This window comes from Macrotis lagotis, chromosome 2 (genome assembly GCF_037893015.1).
Source record: "Macrotis lagotis isolate mMagLag1 chromosome 2, bilby.v1.9.chrom.fasta, whole genome shotgun sequence".
Classification (NCBI taxonomy): Eukaryota; Metazoa; Chordata; class Mammalia; order Peramelemorphia; family Peramelidae; genus Macrotis; species Macrotis lagotis.
The window spans coordinates 190,007,941-190,029,883 of record NC_133659.1 but is presented as its reverse complement, the minus strand read 5'-3'; the positions used below and the strand labels follow the sequence as shown (position 1 = coordinate 190,029,883).

General features: G+C 38.3%; 1 protein-coding gene across 2 annotated transcripts in view; it reads right to left on the bottom strand.

Annotated features, from left to right (window-relative positions):
• Positions 1–948: 948 nt before the first annotated feature.
• Positions 949–21,943, bottom strand: part of FBXL20 (F-box and leucine rich repeat protein 20) — a 140,564-nt gene continuing 119,569 nt past the window's right edge. The window contains exons 11-15 of one of the 2 annotated variants that reach the window (XM_074224055.1): positions 19,477–19,537; positions 14,751–14,795; positions 11,167–11,223; positions 9,997–10,209; positions 949–8,564 (exon numbers count right to left, since the gene is read on the bottom strand). In XM_074224055.1, the coding sequence (XP_074080156.1) occupies positions 8,457–8,564; positions 9,997–10,209; positions 11,167–11,223; positions 14,751–14,795; positions 19,477–19,537 (484 nt within the window). In that variant the 3' untranslated portion in view covers positions 949–8,456. Of the gene's footprint in view, positions 8,565–9,996; positions 10,210–10,858; positions 11,224–14,750; positions 14,796–19,476; positions 19,538–21,943 lie in introns of those variants that run through there. The other variant, XR_012475891.1, reaches the window with a different exon arrangement.

Here is a 21,943-nt window from a genome sequence, read left to right as displayed (position 1 = left end):
TTTTGAATGTGCAAGTAACATTAGCTTTGACCCTTAACTGGTTGACATTCAAATTCAAATGACTGGGTTTAGTGTTTTTAACTTTAGTGTTTCTGCAGATTGTTTTAGAATCAAAGTATTTTAATCTAGAGCAATACTCATGAAAAGTATGACTTGAGGAAGAAATTGGCTCTAGTCCTGGGTCTTAGTCTTAGCTTTTGCAGAATGAGGCAGTTGAACTGGCACCATCTTTAAGGTTCTCCAGATCTATGAATTCTGTAACTCCTTATCAGGCTCCTTGAAATGTTAATATTAATCTTATTTCAAGAACTGTTGAGGTAGGCACAAGTCACTGGACATCACTATAGCAGAGGATACCACTGACAGTTTTAAGATCCAACATGAAGGGAAAAAACTGGAAATAGCATCTGGAGGCCCTTAAGGAGGTGGTATGGCCATTAATAGGGAGAAGGGAGCAGAAACTAGCTGGTTTTTGTTGTAAGAGATTAAATGTTAAGAGGTATCAAACTCACAGCTCCTCAGGGCTGCCCAAACCAAATGCTTAACAAAATAAGTAAAAATACAAAATACAGGTAATATTAGTTAGTGGTTTTCTAAGTTACTATTTGTCAAAAAACTCATCTTCTGATCAAGCCTTTTCATTAGCTCTGCCCTTCCCTGACCTCTGAGGCTCAGAAATCTTCCCTACACTATGGGAAAACATTGCAACAGATGAAGAAAACTAAAATGGGGAGGGAAGGCTGGGATGGGACTTGCAGACCAGAAAATCCCCTCCCCTTCTGGACTGGAATAAAAATGATCCCCATCTAAAAAGGTCAGTGTGAAGAGAGAAAGCCTTTGGTTCTGCTGATGGTTGGCTGGCCCACTTTCCTCCAATGGGTTTGTCAACTTCACAACTCATACATCCTACAGGAGAAGGCTGGGGGGAAAAAGAGTCCCTTTAATTGGCTGACGTCATTTAGTAGTTACATCAAGAGTTGTTGGATTCTCCATCCCCATGAATATATGAAATAAATCTCAAAATGAAAATGAATAAAGGTCAGGATGTACCTGAGCCAGAATGGAGGAGGCCTATCACTCAGCCTCCTCTAGCTTCCCACTTCTAAGCCCGGGAAGTCATGAACCACCACTCAGTCAGGTGATTTCCGCAGCAAAATGAAAAGTCTTCACAGCTTATTTCCTTTAATTACATCATAAAACAATATTAGAACATACATGAAACAATAATAGTTACATAACAATTTACTTTATATATATATTTATATATAAAAAACATTTTTTTTTCCTTTTTGAAGTCCAAAGATTTCATCAGATGAAAGCAAAAGAAATTCTATTGCAAACCCTGGATTTTTTTTTTAAATAACCCTCCCTCAACCCCTAAACTCAAAATAATTGGGAGGAAAGAAACATAGCCATGTGCACAGCTAAAGGAACCATGGCAGCCTCAACAAATGGTTAAGAAAGCTTTGTGAATGTACCTGGAGGAAAAATGTAATTAATTCGGCAGCAACTCTCAGCACATGAAAAAACACTCTTTGTAAAGGAATTTGTGGAATTTTAGGTGGCAGGAATGTTTGGAAACTGAATATGCCATTGAGGCCTGCTCTATTTTCCTCCAATGGGAGAATGAGGGGTGTGTTTGTGGTGGTAATAGTGGTGGGAGAAGGTACTGAAACATGTCTTTGTTTTGTGAAGACAAACTACCCTCCTGAACAGCACCAATTGTCCACCTTTTGCCCCACCCCCAGAGGCTCTACCCCAGCAGCATTTCATAGGCCTCTGGCTCCTGTACAAGAAGAAAGGCTTCTCAGTCTATGGCTCTTGGGGACACTGTAAAATGGGCAAAGGTGAACAGAGTAGCTGGCTAGTGCAGAGTTGCCAGGCTGTTTAGGAACAACCTCCAGGAGGAGAGAAAATAAAGCCATAGCCATCTTTGGGAAGTTAAATGTGATATAATAGGCTGACAACATCGACATCCTCTTCTCTTATGTGTTGCCTGTTCTGGAGCTCCCTAAAAGAGGAGGTTGGGGCTAGCTTGGACATATTCTCCTCAGGGAAGGAGACTTCTAGGAGCTGCTTTAGGTAGGTCTTGTAAACATGCCAGTTGGCTCATAATGGACTCAGATGTTAGTGTTTCATTGAAAAAAAGAATGTCAGGAAAGACTTCAGGCTTGCTCTCCTCATCAAGCCCCCAGTCACTCGGAAAAAAAAAAAGCCAGTGACACATAAAAGAACTTATTTTTAAAGTAGGGGTTGGGCACAGTGTGAGGGGACAGGTTTGGGAAAGAGGAAGAACATCCTAATCAACAAACCCAGGAAAATAGCAGCAAAAGCTTTGCTCATTACAGTGTTACATAGCACTAGGGAAGAAAACAATCCAAATCTTTATTTTAAAAAGTATAACTGATCCAAATCATGTCAGTCAGTTCTTGAAAGTAGGGCTTGTTAAGACTTTATTTTCTCATCCTCCAGTGCCTTAAAAAGTAAGAGTAACAAGCATTATTTCAGGGGCCAAGAAATCAGGGCCAAGATAAACACATATGTGTGTAGAGACACACCTACATGTATATGAGCAGCAGCTGTGTGGATTTGAGAGAACAGTGTTGGTAGGCCAAAGAAGCTGCTGTGGTACAAACATTTGGGGCAGTTTTCTTTTGGGACAATTCTACTTCTTAAAGACTTCCTAGGGCCCTTAGAGGAAAGCACGGACATGGCTTAAAAAAAGTCTTTCAGAAGGTGGCTACTTCTGGATCACTTGGAGGACTAGCCAACCTACATTCTTCTAGTTCCCAAAGGGGAAAGGTCCCCCAAACTAAGCATTCAGGTACCACTGGCAACTAATACTAATTCTGACAGTTGGGACTTGTTCATGGATTGCTTATGTTTTTAGATACAAGATCCTGAAGAAGGGAAATGTCACTCGATTAGCAATCCCTTCCATCCTTCAATAAAGACTGTGGAGTCAAACCAAAGTTAAGAGGAAGAGAGAATGAAATTACTACTATTCCTTAACAACCTTAGTATGAAAAGGACAAAATAGGAAGGAAGGGAATAATCATGAAGGAGGAAAATTATCTACTATTTGATGATACTGGGTATTTCCAAGCAAGGAACTGACCCAAAGGGTAGATTCTCCTACCCTAAGGCAAGATACCCTAAAAGTCATTTGCTTCTTTCCTTAATACTTCCCTGATCAAAACAAAACAAAAATAAACAAAAAAACACAAATCCAATGCAAAAGACTCTAGAAGACAGTCCTATCAAAAGTGACCAGATAACAATTTTTTTTTTTATAGAATTTGAAGATTCACATGGGTTTATCCATCCTGGTAGCCTCTGTCAAGAAGATCCTGTTATTTTTTGAAATGTGACTATACAGCATGTTACATATATGAAGGAGTCAGAAATGAAAACAGTACAACTTTTAATATCACATCTATAAGCAATTATAACAAAGCCCTTTCTGCTGATAAGTGAGACTCCACTAGGACACAACTATAATCACTCCAGTACAGGTTTGGGACTAGTTTCTGAAATTCCCTACCAGTAAAATAAGCCCCAAAGCTGAGCTGAGTTACAAAGAAAAAAAATGAGGAAATAATACTGAGAAACAAGGAGATCTGAAAGAACCCCAATCTAAGAACTCAACTCATTTCATAAGGATTTTTCTATATGGAAAGTAATCTGTCAGAAATTGGAAAGCAGGGTTATATTCTCCATTTTATCTCTCTCTCGTAGAATCCTAGTTCTTAGGGCATAAAGCTACATAATTAATAATGCAGATATGCCAAGGTTAGCACTGCTCTCTTCCTGAATTATCTGGGCAACACAACCTGACTTTACCAGACTTGTCAAACTCACTATTTGGTGACTTCAGTGAGTGGAAAGGGGATCCTCCACAACTGCCCTCTGTCCATTCCTTTCCTAAGTCCTCACTTGTCAGTTCTATTTCAAGATCTACAACTCTAACATTTTACCTTTAACCAAAGGTTTTGCTGATCATCAGGTCTGAGGGAAACAAAGCACAACAGCTAGGTAGTAGATGGAAGAGACACTGAAAATGTTTCAGAAGTACCCAGCACCCTACAAAACATGTCTGTTAGCAGGATGGCACAATGGGAATAGATATCCTTACCCATATCTCATTTTACCCTTCATTAATTGAGGCAGAGATAGCACAACATATATTTTTTTCCAATATGTCTCCATGGTGGGGTAATTAATGGTGGTAGTATAAAGTATTCTGGGGCAACAGCAGCAGCAATTTAAAGACAATGGCCAGGGCTCAATCATAATGCATTAATAACTTCCCTCCTCATAAACAATTCCCCAAAACAATCCCTCCACAATTTTATTAAGAAATTCCCTGAAGATATTGTTGATTTGAACAGGAAAGCCAGATAAGGGTACAGATTCTCCCCATTCCCCAAATTCCAGCTTATAATAACCAAAGGGATGCTCTTCTACCCTTCATTCAACTTCAAGGTACCTTTCTTTTTGTATCATCGCCAATCCTCTCCCTCAGTACTGCCATTGGTGCACTAAAAATCTTAAATTACAAGACAATAAAAAATATGATAGTATTTTCTATATTTTAAGTTCCAGTTAATCTGGCATCATTACACAGTTATATGTTCAATGAGGGACACAATCTGGATAAGGATAACAAAAAAGATTTTGCAGGTATCTCTCCAGAATGTCTAATTAAAGAATATATAACAAGTGTCTGACTTTCATCTGATTAAAAATTAGTTTATAGTGGATGTGGAGATTATTGGAAACTTACAAAGATCATTTAAAAGTCTCTTTAAAATAACTATAGGTTCCCTAAAATATATGTTAGAGATGAAATTAGAAAAAAAGTACACAGAAAAATGGATTTCAATATACTTTCATATTCATTGTAGCCCCAATATTGCTAAGAAGGGAAAAAAAGACTGAAATCAGAACCTTTTCTCTTAGGATACATCCAGTGGGAAGTTTGCTGTCAAGTTCATTTCAGATCCATAAGCAAACTTCAGACCAAGTGACAAATGGTCTGATCCACCAGAGAATGGCATAGACCAAGGCTGATGGAAATTTTTTGCTACATGCAAACACAACTAGGAGGGAAATGCATTGAAGACACCTGAGATAACCTTAGCATGTTGGGATGCAGCAGAGTTTTATTCAGAGGGAAAGAGGGACATTAGTTTAAAGGAAAAAAAAGTCTTGAGAGAAATAAAATTGGGAAAAATAAGAGCATCATTAGTTGAAGTTTGGAGAGATAGAAAAAACGTTCAGAAAATTGATTACTTTGATCTTCAAGAATTCACATCAGTTGACATAGCACCAATGTCACCTGGTTTGTGATATCTATTTGGGTAGGGCTATTCACTTCCACTTTTTGACTCTGAAACCACTTCTATAAGGCAGAAACTCTCAAGTTACTCTACTATAGGTGGCACATCTAAGAGGGCCAACAAAAATAAGTAAACAGCCTACCATATGTTTTGAGAGGGAAAAGGATTTGATTTCAGAAAAACCTCTTAATCAGATTACAGCTATTGACAGTATTTTAGATATGAATGAATGGGAAGAACAGTCTGAGTATCTAATTTCAAGTTCCTTTTGATTCAACCTAAGATCACTATACCATCTATTTTTAAAAGCTACAATAGTATTCTGCAAGGAAAATCTAGAGCTTAGTTTGAATGTAAGCAAGAGGATGGATTGATTCTAACAATTCTAATGAGAAGTCTTTCAAGCTTAAAGGGATCACAACTGTCATCACACACACACACACACACACACACACACACACACACACACACAATCCCAAAACTTATAGCATTAAATTTAATTGGCCAGTGCAACCCATTTCATAGACTTAAAACCAGAAGCTTCATTCAAGATCTCATCCCCAAGATTCCTGAAAGACTGTTACTCTTCTTCTTGGTTTGGATAACCAGCTCCTAATTATCAGTCCTAATCTGTATTTGGGTCAGGAAATCAAATATCCAATACTATATTAAATAGGAGAAGCATTCTTGAAAAGGAATCATTCTGATTTTTGGGAAGTAAGTTTTGAATTGGCATCTGTTTACCATAAAATTTACTGCTGTCACTTACTTCCTTCTCCCCCCCTTCCTCCAAAATTTAATTGGCAAGGAGTTTTACTGTCAATTTGTCAAACCTGAACAACACCCATTTTTCGGGGGGGGGGGATCCTGAATACAATGCCACTATTAGTCTCCAGCACCCCCTTCCTGAATTTAATATGAACAAGTTATTAGCTATGGTATCAGAAGTACCAAACCTGCTGGACTTTACAAAACTGGTAAGGTTAGTTATTTTTTTAAACATTTCTAAAACTAGGAACTGGGAAGAGAAAAAGTTCTTTAAGGTTTTGAGCACACTAAGTTCAAAACCTAAATCAAATACAATTAAAAAATGATAAGTAGTGTCATAGGCTCCTTCCCAGCATTCCCTTATCTGTTGATGACTTTCTAATTAATAAGGAAACAAACCCAGTTAATTCCAACATATGCTGGTGTCTAAAGAAAGGGAGCCATCACCTGTAATGTGAAAAATGATCCTTGGCGCTGCTTATATAAGTCAAAAGTGAAAAAAGGCTACTTTGACCATATAAATAAATTCTTATAAAATAACAACCAAAAGCTCCAGTGTTGGAGGCCTAGAAATGTTACTTGTGCTTTAGAAAATCATCTCATTTTCCTAATCTCTCCCAATTTTTCTGCACAAGAGCACAGTATTATTCCCACCAACTACTAGGAGGTGGAGGGTCACGCCCTATAATTAATACACTTAATCACTAGCACTGAAAACCTTTCTCCCTCCGAAGTACATATGGAGTCAAGGACCACCTCCACCTGCGCTATTCATCATAGATCTTCTTGTGGTAATCCCTATTCTCAAGTGTCCAATACCACATGTTTATGCTTATGCTGAATATCTGGAGAGTGGATCAACAAGACTGGGTAAGTGACCTCTTTGGGAAGGTTTTGCTGGTCCTTTAAACCACCATTAGACCTGAAATTGGTGACCCTAAATACAATGACCATACAATATCATAGGGATGAGGCATAGGAAGAAGGGAAGGGATAGATAAGAAAAATTGGCAGCACAGATAGCAATGTGTTTCATCTACCAGTATTCTTCCTGAGACAAAACACTTAGCCAACATCAAAGTTAGCAATGTTGTTGAGTATACATAAATCTCAGTTCACAGCAAGACATTCAAAGAGAGAACAGAATTTTGAGGCTCTGTTGGTATTTTCCCCAAACAATTCTTTTAAAAATGCTGCTCTCATGCCTTATGCAAGACACTCAAGTGATAATGGGATTCATCTCAAGGAAACAAGGAAAATGACATTATTGAGCATAGCCACCTATGTGTCATAAGTCACAAGCTCTTCTTAAGGAGGAACTCAAAAGGCAAAAATATGAACTGTTTCCATAAGGAGAAAAAGCCTATATTATATAGTTCATTTTCCCTCACCTGTACTGTAGAGCTTCTCCTCAAGCAATCTTTCTAATAGTAAAAAAAGTGGAAATTTAAAACATTTTTTACTAATAAATAACTCTTCTTTTAAAAAATATCCAGTAGCCACAACTAAATCACCCCAAATGGAAAACTTTAAACAGGAAGACAGCAAAAAGAGACAAAAGAATGGGCAGGAAACAAACAGTACTGAGTGCTTCTGGAAGCAACACATAGAGAAAATGAGGCTAAGACACAGAAAATACATTTAAAGACAGCAAGAAAGAACAACATAATAAGTGGAAAAAAAGAAATAAATTTGGATATCAGAGATTTCAAGCTAAATCACTGTGACCATCTAGGAAATCTCTGAACTGAATGCTCTAACTGATGAGCCTTCTATGTGAGCATGCTCAGCATGTTGGTATGGAAACAAAGAAGTAGAGAAGCATTGTAATACAGTTTCTCGATGGATGGTTGCCATCTTCATTCTCTTATAGGAGGAAGGATTTTTCTTTCTTTCTGGTCCCTGGATGCAACATTTACTGTATTTGTCCATACTCTCCTCCTCTCTGGAGAGCTCTCATTAGTGTTCTGACATCCCCAAAAGAAACCCCAAACAAAAAGAACAAACAAACCCCAGCAGCAGTGACCCTGGGTTTGCTGGAATGCCCCCCACCTTGGATTGTGATTCTCTTCTGAGCATGCCCAGTAGGAATGGTTTCAAGTTACACCAATCTACCTGTCAGAAAAAAGCCAACACAGATTCAAGTCCCACTGTCACAGAGTACATCAGCTGGAGTGGACGGTGTGGGTATATATGCATGTGTATGTGTGGCTTGGGGGATCCGGACACAGCCCTCTATTCTGGCCCTTGCTCAGAACACTGGGGTCGATTCCGCTGGAGAGACTCCGTGGTAACTCTAGAAGTGTCATTAAATACTTAGTTCGCCAAGGCTGCCCGCCTCCAATGTCATAGAATGATGCAGCATCTGCAGAAGCGTTGTCTGCTGCCCCCTACTGATGGAGGCGGAGTGACAGGTGCAAAGTAGGCATGAACTTTTATATTGGGTAAATGGGTCTGAAACAAGACAGAAACATTACTGAAAGGACTGGAAAGATAGAACAATGGAACTTTTTTAGAAAGACAACCAAAAGGTTGAATAGACATGAAGACAGCACAAAGAAAAGGGAACTATACAGAGCTGGGAGCTCTTAGTTCTAGTTTTGAGTTCTGATCCTGACATGATCTGCAAACATGATCAAGTTTATATAATTTCTTTTTTTAAATTTTTTTAAATTTTTTAAGGCAAAGGGGTTAAGTGACTTGCCCAAGGTCACACAGCTAGACAATTATTAAGTGTCTGAGGCCAGATTTGAATTCAGGTATCCCTGGACTTCAGGGCCTGTGTTGTATCCACTGTGCCACCTAGCTGCCCCCAAGTTTATATAATTTCAATTAGCCTCAAGATCTAGATCAATAAAGAGATTTAGCTGAAGACTTAAGTGTACCCTAAAAGGATAACCACAGTATAAACAAGCAATCTAGAAGAATTTAATCATGGAATGCTAACAAAAGTATTATTACAAGTGGACAAATGTTAAAACTTTGCTATAAAGGGTCTTACATTATGGACATGGGCAATAAATAATAAACTATTTTGGCTGGCTTGTGCTGTTCCCTTTCTCTTAGTTGGAAAAGGAATGTATAATTCCAACTGTATTTCTCAAATAGAAATTACCTGAATCATGTGCATGGTCCTACTCCATCAAATATAAGGAGAAAGAGAGGACTCTCAAAAAAAATAATGCTCTTCTCTTGATGGAGTTCTTTTTATTGTTACTTTTATGAGTTACTTTTTAATTGGATAAGTACTAATAAGTCTACCTAACATGACTTGGGGTTCCAAACTTTTTCTTCTCTCCTCCCTCAATTCAATACTCACAGCAAATGACCTTAGTTTCTACTTTCCTAAAGAGAATAACATCATTACCATTGAATGATTCCTAAAGTCAGGGATGCTTTCCATTCTCTACATCTCAAAGTTTGACTTTTAAAATCTTAATCATCCCTGATCCTCCTTGTTAGAACTTACCTTATACACTGAATAAGTGCGAAGTATTACTTTCTATTAGTTATTTTGACATCCATGTTAAGATGTGTCCTGTCTCTATTAAACTTCATAAAAGTATTAACTGTTATCTATTCCCTAGTACCTAGTATAGTGTTTTTCAAATATATAGGGTTTAATATATTAATATTATTGATGAAAGAGGGTGAAACTAAATTCTCAAATCCAATACAGTAAATCTTTTTAATGTACTATTTCTATCTCAAAAATCTCCAAATTTTTATGATCTTGGAGGAGAAATCTCACCTGGACAACTTGCTAGGGCTGCATTCTCTTTATGTTCTCTGAAAGATCCATGTTAAAATATAAATCAAATCTGGAGGACACTGAGCATAGTAATGAGAATACAACAGTTTTGAGGGCGAAACTACAGCCTCTTACCCTGAGTCTCTTGATTCCAGCCCGTGTGATTTGCTGACAGTCATATAGTTCTATCCTCTCAAGGCTATGACAGTTCTTCAGATGCTCCAAGGATGCATCTGTGATAAGTGGACAGTTGTCCAGCTCAATCACCTCCAGCTGGTCATGGGCACAGGCTCCATTCCCCAGGTGACGGATTCCATCATCTGTAATCAGCTCACAATGAGACAGACTCTAGAGCCAAACAGAACAAGAAGAGAGTTGGAATAATTACTGAGTACTATATAGAATTGAAAAAGGCCATTGAGAATATATTATGGAGGTACATGACAACATAACCAGTAATCAATTAGAATTCTATAAAAGGTCTTCTACTTCTAGAGCAAATTAAGCCAGTGGGTCCCTGACTTTTCTGAAGCTCAGACATTTCTTGACAATTAATACTAAATTTTGAGTACCTAGTATATCATCACACATATATATATTACTTACCAATGAATGACAAATGTTATGCCTAAGGCTTCTTAGGGGGAATTTCTTTACATATGAAAATAATCTCTAACTTTCCTTTTTGCTCTACTACCAATAACAAATATTTTCTCCTTCCTTTTATGGCCTTTTTTAAATGCCTTCAATCCCCTTAAAACCCTGGTTCCTTCTTATCACTTAAAAATCTCCACATGAAGTTCAGAATTCTACAGATTTTTTTTTGAGGAAATACACACACCAAAAATGAACTTGAATACAAACTGATGATAAGATTTCCTTCAGTACTACTGGAAATTGTAGTGAGGAAAACTTCTCCAGCAAGCCTTGCTTTATTCTTTTTAATAGATACATCTGGCCTGGAGGTGAGAAACAGTCTATGTTCAACTAATCTCACCCCCGAGTTGCTTCAGATTTAAAGTGGCGTGTAATTCGCGATGGCATCTTGCTTTCTTCATGCCAGTTATCTCAGTCTCCAGGCATTGGCTCAGGATATGTTTAAGTCTTCCAGCTCCTACCTTATCTTCCCATTCATTTAGATCCTTTCCTGGTACTCTGTAAGTAGGCAATTTGGAGAAAAAAAAACACAAAAATACCCTTTCCAAAAATGCAGCTAATCACATGTCATTCTCATGTAAGCGAATTCTTGGTACTGGTCCTGAAGAAGAGATTAAATTACAAATAGTTAATGCAGATCAAACTCACCAACACCTGAAGTCTTGGACAGTGTATAGAGAGTTGAATTAATGTGCTATCTGTTATCTGAAAGAAACATATGAAGAAACTTTTCTTAAGATTCTTTCTTTTTTAATTATCTAAGCATGAGGGGCAGCTAGGTGGCGCAGTAGATAAGAGCACTGGCCTTGGAGTCAGGAGTACCTGAGTTCAAATCCGGCTTCAGACACTTAATAATTTCCTAGCCGTGTGGCCTTGGGCAAGCCACTTAAGTCCCCTTCCTTGCAAAAAAAAAAACTTAAAAAAAATTAAGCATGAGCTTTCACTGGGGTCATGTTCTGTGCTAGGTGTGTGGGGACACAGATGAATAAAACAAAAACAAAATAAAAGGGCACTTGATTTCAAAGAGCTTATATACTATTGAAAAAGAATATACACATACAAAATTCAGTAGTGGGTATGGGGCATGAGTTCAATAAATAAAGGGTCTTCAACGATGTGCATGGTACAGGAGGTCAATAGCAAAAGAACCAACAGAGAAGGGCACAAGGGTAAAGAGTGACAGGAAAAGCAATCTGTGACTCCCTTACATGTTTGTCAGGGCACATTTAGGTCACCATACCCTTTAAAGCAGCAATGATAATACTAATTTAAATATTAATCCTTGATTAAGAAGTGAAAAGTCAGCAGAAGGGAAGACAAAATGTTAAGTTTCTGACTCTGCCTGGTGAAATAGAGGGAGGCATGCTTGCAGCGTTCATTCTAAAGTTTAGGTTTCTTTCCATGAAGGACAATGAGCCTTGATGAAGTTTCATTTCTGGCTATCCTAATAAGTGAATGTGGTCCAACAAAAGTGACTTTGAAACATTCATGGATCTTGAGCTATTTGGACCAGTAGCAGAAAGAGGAACTTACAGAAACCCAGGACTTAATATTCTATAGTTTGAAGTATTATTATTCTCTCCAAAAGCTAGAAAGTAGAAATTAGCAACTGATCCATATAAAGGTGCTGTTTTGGAGAATAAAATGGGGACCTGTCACTGTTCAGTTTGGAAATGAATATTACAAATTTAGAATTAGAAGGGACCTATGGGGCGGCTAGGTGGCACAGTGGATAGAGCACTAGTCCTAGAGTCAGGAGTACCTGAGTTCAAATCCGGCTTTAGACAATAATTACCTAGCTGTGTAGCCTCGGGCAAGCCACTTAACCCCATTGCCTTGCCAAAAAAAATCTTTTTTTTAAAAAAAAAAGGGATCTATGATAATTAATTTCTCCAAATGAGTGAAATCTTCTTTGTAATTCTTTACACATAGGTCAATTTCAAAAGCTAAAAAAGATCCATAAATAGATCCTATTGCCAAATTACCTTTTTTTTACAATTTGTTTTTTTATTTTTTTTGCAAGGGAAATGGGGTTAAGTGGCTTGCCCTAGGCCACACAGCTAGGAAATTATTAAGTGTCTGAGACCGGATTGGAACCCAGGTACTCCTGACTCCAGGGCCCTGGGCCACCTAGCTGACCCTTACGATTTATTTTTTCCAATGATGAAAGCAAGGCCTCATGGCTTTTTATGTACCCAATGGTTTCTAATCGTCCCACTCCTCTCCACTAAATATGAATTGTTCTTCTGCCCCATTCCTTCAGAAATGGCTCAGTAGTATTAAAGAAGGGCTGCCTTTAAACATACACAGGAATATATGAAAAAGATGGTGAGAAAATAGTCAGTACAGGTGACCCATATGTGAACTCCAGCAGCCTTAGTTTCACGGGAAAGAATAAAAAAGTCACAGAAACTGTGGCTTCTACCAAAGCAACTTTGTATGCTGCCTCAATGTAGAAAACAAGATTCTGTATGAAGGCCACCTCAATGAGGGTAAAAATAATACGTAAGCCTGAGGCAGTCATCTGTGCTAGAAACAACAAAAATAAGGAAGTAGCATCAACTTGTAAATGTCCCCATTGGTCATCACCAACCACCGTGCCACAGGTGGCAGTATTGTACTTGGCATGCAAACTGTCCTTGGTGCTCTGAGAGTTCTTAAACTTCTCAACTTTATCCACCTGTCTCATCATACATTGAAGAAGACCCCGCAACAGTTTCACTACATTCTGTTCTAATTCATATGCCTTTGCCTTATCTTCATCCCGATCTGCATTCTTCCAATATGCCATTCCCAGGCCCCACACTGCCAGGATACTGTAGATGTTGTCTCTAACCCAAGCATATTTTTGTTCATGGCTGGCTGAAAGTAGTCCTGTTACTGGACTCTGATAACACAGAATGGTCTGTTGGACCAGCTGGGCGTATCCATCCAGACGGACTCCTGAATTGCTCCTGCTCCTCATTTCTGGGGTCTCCCCCCCGACCCCCAGGCCTCGGGCTGCAAGCACCAGTGGGAGAGAGGCTGGAAGGGTCCCAGGGCCGTGGCCTACCATGAGCCCATGTGCGTGCCCCCCAAATTACTTTTAAAAATAAAAATCAAGTTTTATCTTTCTGATGTACCATTCTGATCATATCACTCTCCTCTATACTAAAGACTTTCCGTGGTTTCCTAATACAGTACTTACTGAAGTGTAAACTCCTGATTCTGGTATTCGGGGACCTCCATGACATGACTCCAGTCTCTCTTCCCAGCTAATCCTTCACTCCTCTCCCCTTCTACACAAAATGGACTTCATTATCTGCTCTTAAACCTCTCAGCTCCTAACTCAGGGCTGCCCAACTTTACTTTTAAAAGGTTTCACTGAAACAATAGACAATATATTTTGATATGCCATTTTGGTGAGAGTTCTTTGTTGGCTTGGCTTCATTTACTAAAACATTAAGTAAACCCACAGGACTGTCCTAACTCAACCTCCAGTTTGTAGGTGTTTAAATTCCTTTGGTTCAAGGTCTAACTCAAATATTACTTATTCTTTGAAACCTTCTCTAACTGCCTTACCACATTGATCATTTCACTCTTCTCAAATTTTCTCGTGACATCAGTTCATTATTTGGCAGCTGTCCTTTATATCTGGAACCTATGTCTTTCACACTTGCCACACTGACTTTCCTATCACCATTATAACTGTGGTTCTTTATGGGTATCAACCCTTGCATATGTTTCAAGCTTTCCAGATGTTTGCTGAATAAAACATGGTTTTTGGAGCACTTAAAAAAGCATTTACCCTCACTGTAGATCATTTTCTTTTTACTTCAACTACTCTTTTCTATTCACACCTTCTTTTTCCCCTCAGTCCGCCTGCAAAATATAATCATTTTTTGAGGTCTAGATCTATGATTTCATCAATGTGGGAATTCCATCCAATGATTCAGATTAGCAACTATCTTTAACTTTTTATAAGTTAAGTGACTTATTCCAAGTTACAAAGCCAGTGTATCTAAAAGTCAGGATCTGAATCCATATAACTTGTGACTCCAAGGTTGGTCCTCTATTCATTCATTAGGCCATCCTGCCTCTGCTCTATCTATAAGGGTCAAGAGATTCTGGAACTAAAAAAAAAACATATTTCTATCATTTTCATAGAGATAGCTTAGAAAGGTAAGTAAAACCTGCCTCCAGAGTAATATTCTCTAATACCCTCTAAAGTTTTGGAGAACATATCATCTTACCTGAACACATTCTTCTAGGTCCATCTTTTCTAGTTCATGGCAATTCTGCAAAGTGTAAACAGAATATCAGAACATGGAGATTTTAAAAAACTTAATAGAACCCAAGAAAATGTCATTCTAATATCATCCTGATAGCTCAATTCTTTTGATTTTTATTTTGGAAGACACTGATGTAACAGGATTCCTCAAATGTCTCAGCACTGAATAGTTTACCAGTTCTGGGTCAGCTAGTCAGTCAACAAGCAAGTGCCTACTATGTACCAAACAAGATGCTAAGTCCTGGAGATACCAAAAAAAAAAGGTTAAAAATATAGTCCCTATTATCATGGAACTCATAGTTTAATGGAGAAGTCAACATGTAGACAATTATATACATACTAGATTTAAAGAGATGATGGAAGGAAATTCTCAGAGTGAAGTCACTAGCAATGGGGGTTGTGGGGTGAACTGGGAAAGGTCTTCTGCAAAGGCTTGAATTTGGGTCAAGAGGCAGAAAATTCTAGGCATAGAAGGCAACCAGAGAAAAGACAGAGCTGGGAGATGGAATGTTGAGTATGAGAAATACCAAGAAGACCAATGTCACTGGATTATTTAGAGTAACTGAAGGAAGAGGTATGAAGAGGTTTAAAAGTCAGAATTTTGAATTTGATCCTGGAGGCAAAAAGGGAGCCACTAAAGTTTACTAAATTGAATAGTAACCTAATCAGACCTGTATTTAAGAAGACTGCTTTGGTAACTGAGCAAAGATGGACTGCTGAGAGAGAGACTTAAAACAAAGAAGCCAACTGAGAAGGCCATTGTAATCATGCAAATGATTACAGATAGATAATTAGGGCCTGTACACAGGAGCAGCTGGTTGGAGAGAAAGGGACAAATGAGAGCTATTCTGAAGTCAGAAAGAAATTACAAGACTTGATAAACTGGATATATAAGTGAGCATCAGTCAAGGATAAGAACGAAATTGTGATTCTGGGTATCTAGGAAGGATGGTGGTACCTTTGATACCACCTCAACAACTAAGTATAGTAGAGAGAAATACTTTAAGGGAAAGACAAGGAGCTCAGTTTTGTACATTGAGTTTGAGATGTCTACTGGACATCCAGTTTGAGATATCCAATAGGCAGATAGTGATGCAGAGGTCAGAAGTCAGGGATAGGGGTGGCTAGGTGGCACAGTGAATAGAGCACCAGCCTTGGAGTCAGGAGTACCTGGATTCAAATCCGACCTCAGACACTTAATAATACCTAGCCATGTGGCCTTGGGCAAGCCACTTAACCCCACTGCCTTGAAAACAAAAAACGGAAGTCAGGGATAGACAGATATACTCTATGATTCCATAATAGATATGGAAATTGAAGGAAGCGGATGAGATCACCAAGCTAGAAAGTATAAAAGGAGAAGAGAGTTCAATTACGTGGCACAGTGGCCAGAGCATGGTCCTGGAGTCAGGAGGACTTGAGTTCAAATCTGACCTCAGACACTCTAAGCTGTGTGACCCTGGGCAAGTTATTTAACTCCCATTGCCTCTTCCACAAAAAACAAGCCAACCAGATGATCAAAACATTTTTTCAAGTGGTTGTGAAAACTACTGGGTTGTTGTATTGTAAAAAATAAAAGTGGGTTGGAGGGACAAGAGGAGAGGATCCAGGACAGAGTCCTGGGGGTGGGGGGAATGACACCCTCACAATTTGGAGGCATTAGTGAAGGAAGATTCAACAAAGATAGGAGAATAGGAGAGAACAGTGCTACAAAACATCGAAGGAGAGACAATTCAGGAAGATAGAGTGAGAGACAGTGCCAAAGGCTGGTAGAGAAAGATGAGGATAGAGAAAAGGTCATTTAATTTAGTAATTAGGAAATCACTGGTAACTTTGGAGAGATGAGATCAGAAGCCAAACTTGAAGAGGGGAGTAAGAGGAAAACACTGACTTCATAAGGCATTCTCAAAGAGTTTAGCCATGAAAGGCAGGAAAGATATTAGGAGACGGCTAGCAGGGATGGTGAGATCAAACAAAGATTTGTTTTTAAGGATGGAAGAAACATGAGCAATAGGGAAAGAGGAGACAGGAAGATATTAAAAATTAGTGAAACAGTAGAGATGATAAAGGGGGCAATCTGGTAAAATTACAGGATGGATGGGATAAAATAGTTGAATCTTTAAAATTTTGCTGGTAAGGAAATTCTTTCAAGCATGAAATTATTTTTTAAAAAATCATTTCCCTGGAAATAAGCATAAATATCTTATATTTGTAATGCTTTTATAATAGTTTTTAGATTTGCTGTATCCTCAGTCATATCCCTTCCCACATGCCATTACTCTAGTCAAAGGTATTCTAGTTTTAAAGAATTACCATGCTTATAAAGCATTCCACGGCGACAAAGTACAGGAGATCTAAAAAGTCTTCCTATTTTAAAGTCTAATATTTATTTTAGCACTCAACTTACAAAAACTGAGACAACCAAATTAGGTTTCCATTTCTCTTACTTCAAGAATCTGAGATTTCATTGGTGTGGGTACTTCCTCCACCTATGAAGATTGCACACCTCTCTATTTTAGTACAGTGATCTCCAAAGAGGGGTTGTGGAACACCTAAAGGGGTTAGGGTTAGGGTTCAAAGCTGGATCCAATCTCATCCTCTTCCCAAGAGCCAATCATGGGGTTTCTCTCCAATAATCATGTCCCATACCCATAAACAGCAAACAATGCTCCCCTATTCCATCCCTTCCATAGTTGGCTGCAGGTAACTGCATTAAGCTTCCAGCATCTCCCCTTCTGCAACAGTTCCCTAGAATAATTATAATCTATCACACCCAGCACCCACATCAAAAGCTGCAAAGGTTAAACACACCATACCTCCCCTATCTCCCTCACCAGTACAGTCACACCCAGCTAGCTCCCTTATCACTTCATGGATGTAGCAGGCACCCCAACAAGGACTCTATGATCTAGGACAACTACCCCACCCCTAGTTTTGTTTTCAGTGGGACAGAATGAATTGCACAGATTAAGAGACCATGGATAGATTACAACAGACTATCCTATCTTACGAGAATCTTTTCATTATCCTTACAATATAAGGCACCACCATTAAAACTCTCAGAACTTCATTTAGATAAATCTGATTTTCTAACAGGTATAAATCATCTTCAGAATAAAGAGTTTCAGTGGGTACTGAAAACATTTATTAAAAATATGATTTTAGGGGTGGCTAGGTGGCGCAGTGGATAAAGCACCGGCCCTGGAGTCAGGAGTACCCGAGTTCAAATCAAGCCTCAGACACTTAATAATTACCTAGCTGTGTGGCCTTGGGCAAGCCACTTAACCCTATTGCCTTGCAAAAACTAAAAAAAAAAAAATATATGACTTTAAAATAATAAATATTCACATATAGGGATTAACATGCTGAAAGCTTTTTTTCCCCAATTGCTACAGTAAGCAGATCTTCATAAATTATCATGCCTGAAAAGAACTCCTCCCTTCTAACAAATCTACTAGTGAACTAGTGATCAATATTTCTGAACATAGACTGAATCTTTTTTTTTTAGAGGAATAGAATGTGTTTGGGAAGGAATGTAGTACCTCTACAATGGAAATGAATACTTTCCTTATTAGAGGCAATGCATTTATGAGAATGAACTTGCTTTCTCTTTTGGAACTGGACTTTTTTTCCTGAGAAAGCAAAAGTTTTCCTCAGAGGGCAAGAGGTAACCAGGGTCATTTTCCTGCAGAATGGACATATCTGAATAGTGACTGGAACACTGGTACAGTTCCAAGTTCCAGAAGTGTCAATGGTCCTTGTGGCAAACAGGATGGTGAACCTGACATATTGGAGGGCCCTCAGAGCTGGCCAGAAGATTCTTTCTTGTGAAGGGGTAGTAGAGCTCCTTGAATTCCATGTTTTCTTGGGTTTTTGTGTTTCTTGTTTGTGGAGCCTTTAGTTTAAGGGTAGGATTGGTTTGGTTGGTTGTCACTCCAGCCCAAGGCAAAGTGTGAGATGAGTTTTGCCTCTTAGGTTTTTTTCTGGAGGCTGAGACAGTGGAGGATGTGTTTTATCTTTTCTGAAGGGGGTTTACACTGGGAAGAAAAAATTACTCTGAAACCTGCATAGTTGTTGCTCTTTGGGTCACTGTGATGGGATTTTTAGGGCCCCTGGATTGAGAGAGTTTAGGGTCCCTTGACTTTCTTTGGCTATCTTCAAAGTCATCCCTCTCGGTCTTTTTTCCTCCCTGGCACTCCAGAAATTGCCCCTCAATCCTCAGCTTTGGGAAAGCTTCTGGAGAACACGGATTCTGTGGGTCCTGCTCATAGGACACTTTGTTGGTCTTCTAGACTTGAAGGCATGGCTTCTTTTAAGGGAAGAGGTCCTCCACCCTGCATCCCCCCCCTACCCTGATCTTCTCCTTTGGAGCCTTCTACCTTGTGTGGGATTGAGCTGATGTTCTTGGTCTGGCAATCCCAGGGAGTCACAGATTGAATCTTTAGGCAACAGGTGGCTTCTGTAAGGGCTGGCACTCTTCCCCTGGAAAAGCTCATGAACCTAGTTTCATTTCCACTCCATAATGAGCTGTTTGTCTAGTAAATGCAGTTAAACTTCTTAAATTGTGGAGTAATGAGTCAAGTGAAGTGTAACTGTACCTTAGCTTTGACAGAAATGCGAATTCTTCCCTTGCCTCTAAAATTAATATACAAAACAAATCTTACAACAGAGATCATGACAATACTCACCCTAGCCAGAGTAGTGAAGCCTACATCCGTTAGCTGAGAACACCTTGCCACTTCTAATATTCTGTCCAAAAAAGGAAAAAACAAAACAGGAAAGATGGAAAAATTTAGGCATTTGACTACTCAAAGCTGTAATTTATGCTATTCATAACCAAGCATTTCTCTATCTAAATAGTGTCATCTATTTTTATGGGATCATCATAAAAGGGTCCTGTAACAAACATTCTACCTTCCTGATCACACAGTGAAAGAACAGAGAAAGAATACTTATAATATAATGAATGTCTTCTTGATGGCACAGTAGTCACCCCCTCAGAACAGCCTTCTCTTGGAAAACAGTTGGGATTTGAACCTATATTCATCCACTGATTCTATTATACCAGATTGCTTCTTCACTAAAAGATATCCAAAAAAATCTACTTATTTGAATTACAGAGTCACTTTCCATTCCCAAGCCACAATTTTGAAAAATTTCCTCAAACTCAGATCCTCTCAGCAGCTAAATTGCTAACTGACCTTATTGTCTGTACCCCTACTCCCTCTCTCAAGAAAGTTAGTGATCAACTACACCCATTCCTCAGAATTATATAACAGTTAATAAGTAGCTTTTCTTCAGGCAAAGGCTGGGGATCCCAATATTACAGACAGGCTTGCTTGTGATGGCTACTACTGTAGCCTATTTATTTATTTATTTGTTTATTATTTTGTTTAAATAAGCTAAGACTTAAAGATCAAGGGAAAAGATATTTTTTCTTTCTTTTAATTTTTTTTCCAATTACATACAGTAGTAGTTTCTACCTATCATTTTTTGGTAAGGTTTTTGAATTTTACAATTTCCCCCCACAAAAGGCAATCTGATAATCTTTACATTGTTTCCATGCTATACATTGATCAAAATTGAATGTGTTGAGAGAAAAATCATATCCTTGAGGAAAAAATATTACAGATAGCAAAATTATATAGAACACAAGACAACTTTTTTTACACATTGAAGGTAAGTCTTTGGTCTTTGTTTAAAATCTACAGTTCTTTTTCTTTGGATACAGATGGCATTCTCTGTCACAGATAACCCTAAGACTGTCCCTGGTTGTTGCAATGATGAAATGAGCAAGCCCATTTAAGGTTGATCATCACCCCCATGTTGCTGTTAGGGTGTAACAATGTTATGGTTCTGCTCAACTTGCTCAGCATCAGTTCATGCAAATATTTCCAGGCTTCCCTGATTTCCCATCCCTCCTGGTTTCCAATAGAACAATAGTGTTCCATAATGTACATATACCACAGTTTATTAAGCCATTCCCCAATTGATGGACATTCACTCAATTTCCAATTCTTTGCTGTCACAAATTGGGCTGCTTTGAATATTTTTGTACAAGTGATGTTTTTACCCTTTTTCATGATCTCTTTAGGGTATAGATCCAGTAGTGGTACTGCTGGGTATGCTCATTTTTACTGCCCTTTGGGCATAATTCCAAACTGCTCTCTAGTTCACAGCTCTACCAACAATGTATTAGTGTCCCAGATTTCCCACATAAGGAAAATGTTATTACCAAAGAACATGAATCAGAAATGAAAATAAGAGTCTCTAATATTATAACATCAACATGAAGGAGGAAAACAAGATCTATTTAAACAAAATTTTCCACAACCATCTGTATATTAGACTCCATTATGCCAATTAAATATCAGGTTATATGAAATTTTAAAATAATGATATGTCACAGACACTAATAGTACCTAAAGTTTAATTACATTTAAATTAAGACAATATATGATAATGTCACAGTGAGGTTCAACAACATCTCATTCAATTGCTCTAGTTTCAGAAAAGTCTATCAGTCAACAAGCACTTATTAAGCTATTAATACCAAGCACTGACTTGACCTTCCTGGTGATACAGGAATAATAAATTAAACAATTTCCAAGCTTTTTCTTCCTAATAATTCCAAGCAAGATATTTGGGGAGGGTTAGGTCACTGCAAAAGATCTCTTGGGTCACTTTATTTTTGAAAAAAAAAAATTCATGATGATGCCATTTTTTCAAAGCTTTATGGTTAGTAGAATTGTGGTATTCTAATGAGTGTTTTTTCTCCCCTGTATCTATCAAATAAGACTCAACATAAAACCAATGAACTGTTTCCAATCTAACATTTTTGAACTCTTCTTAAAAATTGCTTAAGTGTAGTTAAAGTAGTTTTTAATCTAAGAGGAAAAGAAGGTACCATCTAGCAACTTGAGAAAATGAATAAAAAACAGAAATCTCAGCATAATCATATCTGATTTGTAGCTGGGCATCTGGCTTTATTTGTATTTCTATTACATCTACTTTAAAAAAAATTATTTAAGGCAATGGGATTAAGTGACTTGCCCAAGGTAACATTAGCTAGGTAATTATGTGTCTGAGTTCACATTTGAACTCAGGTCCTCTTGACTCCAGGGTTGGTGCTCTATCCACTGAGCCACCTAGCAG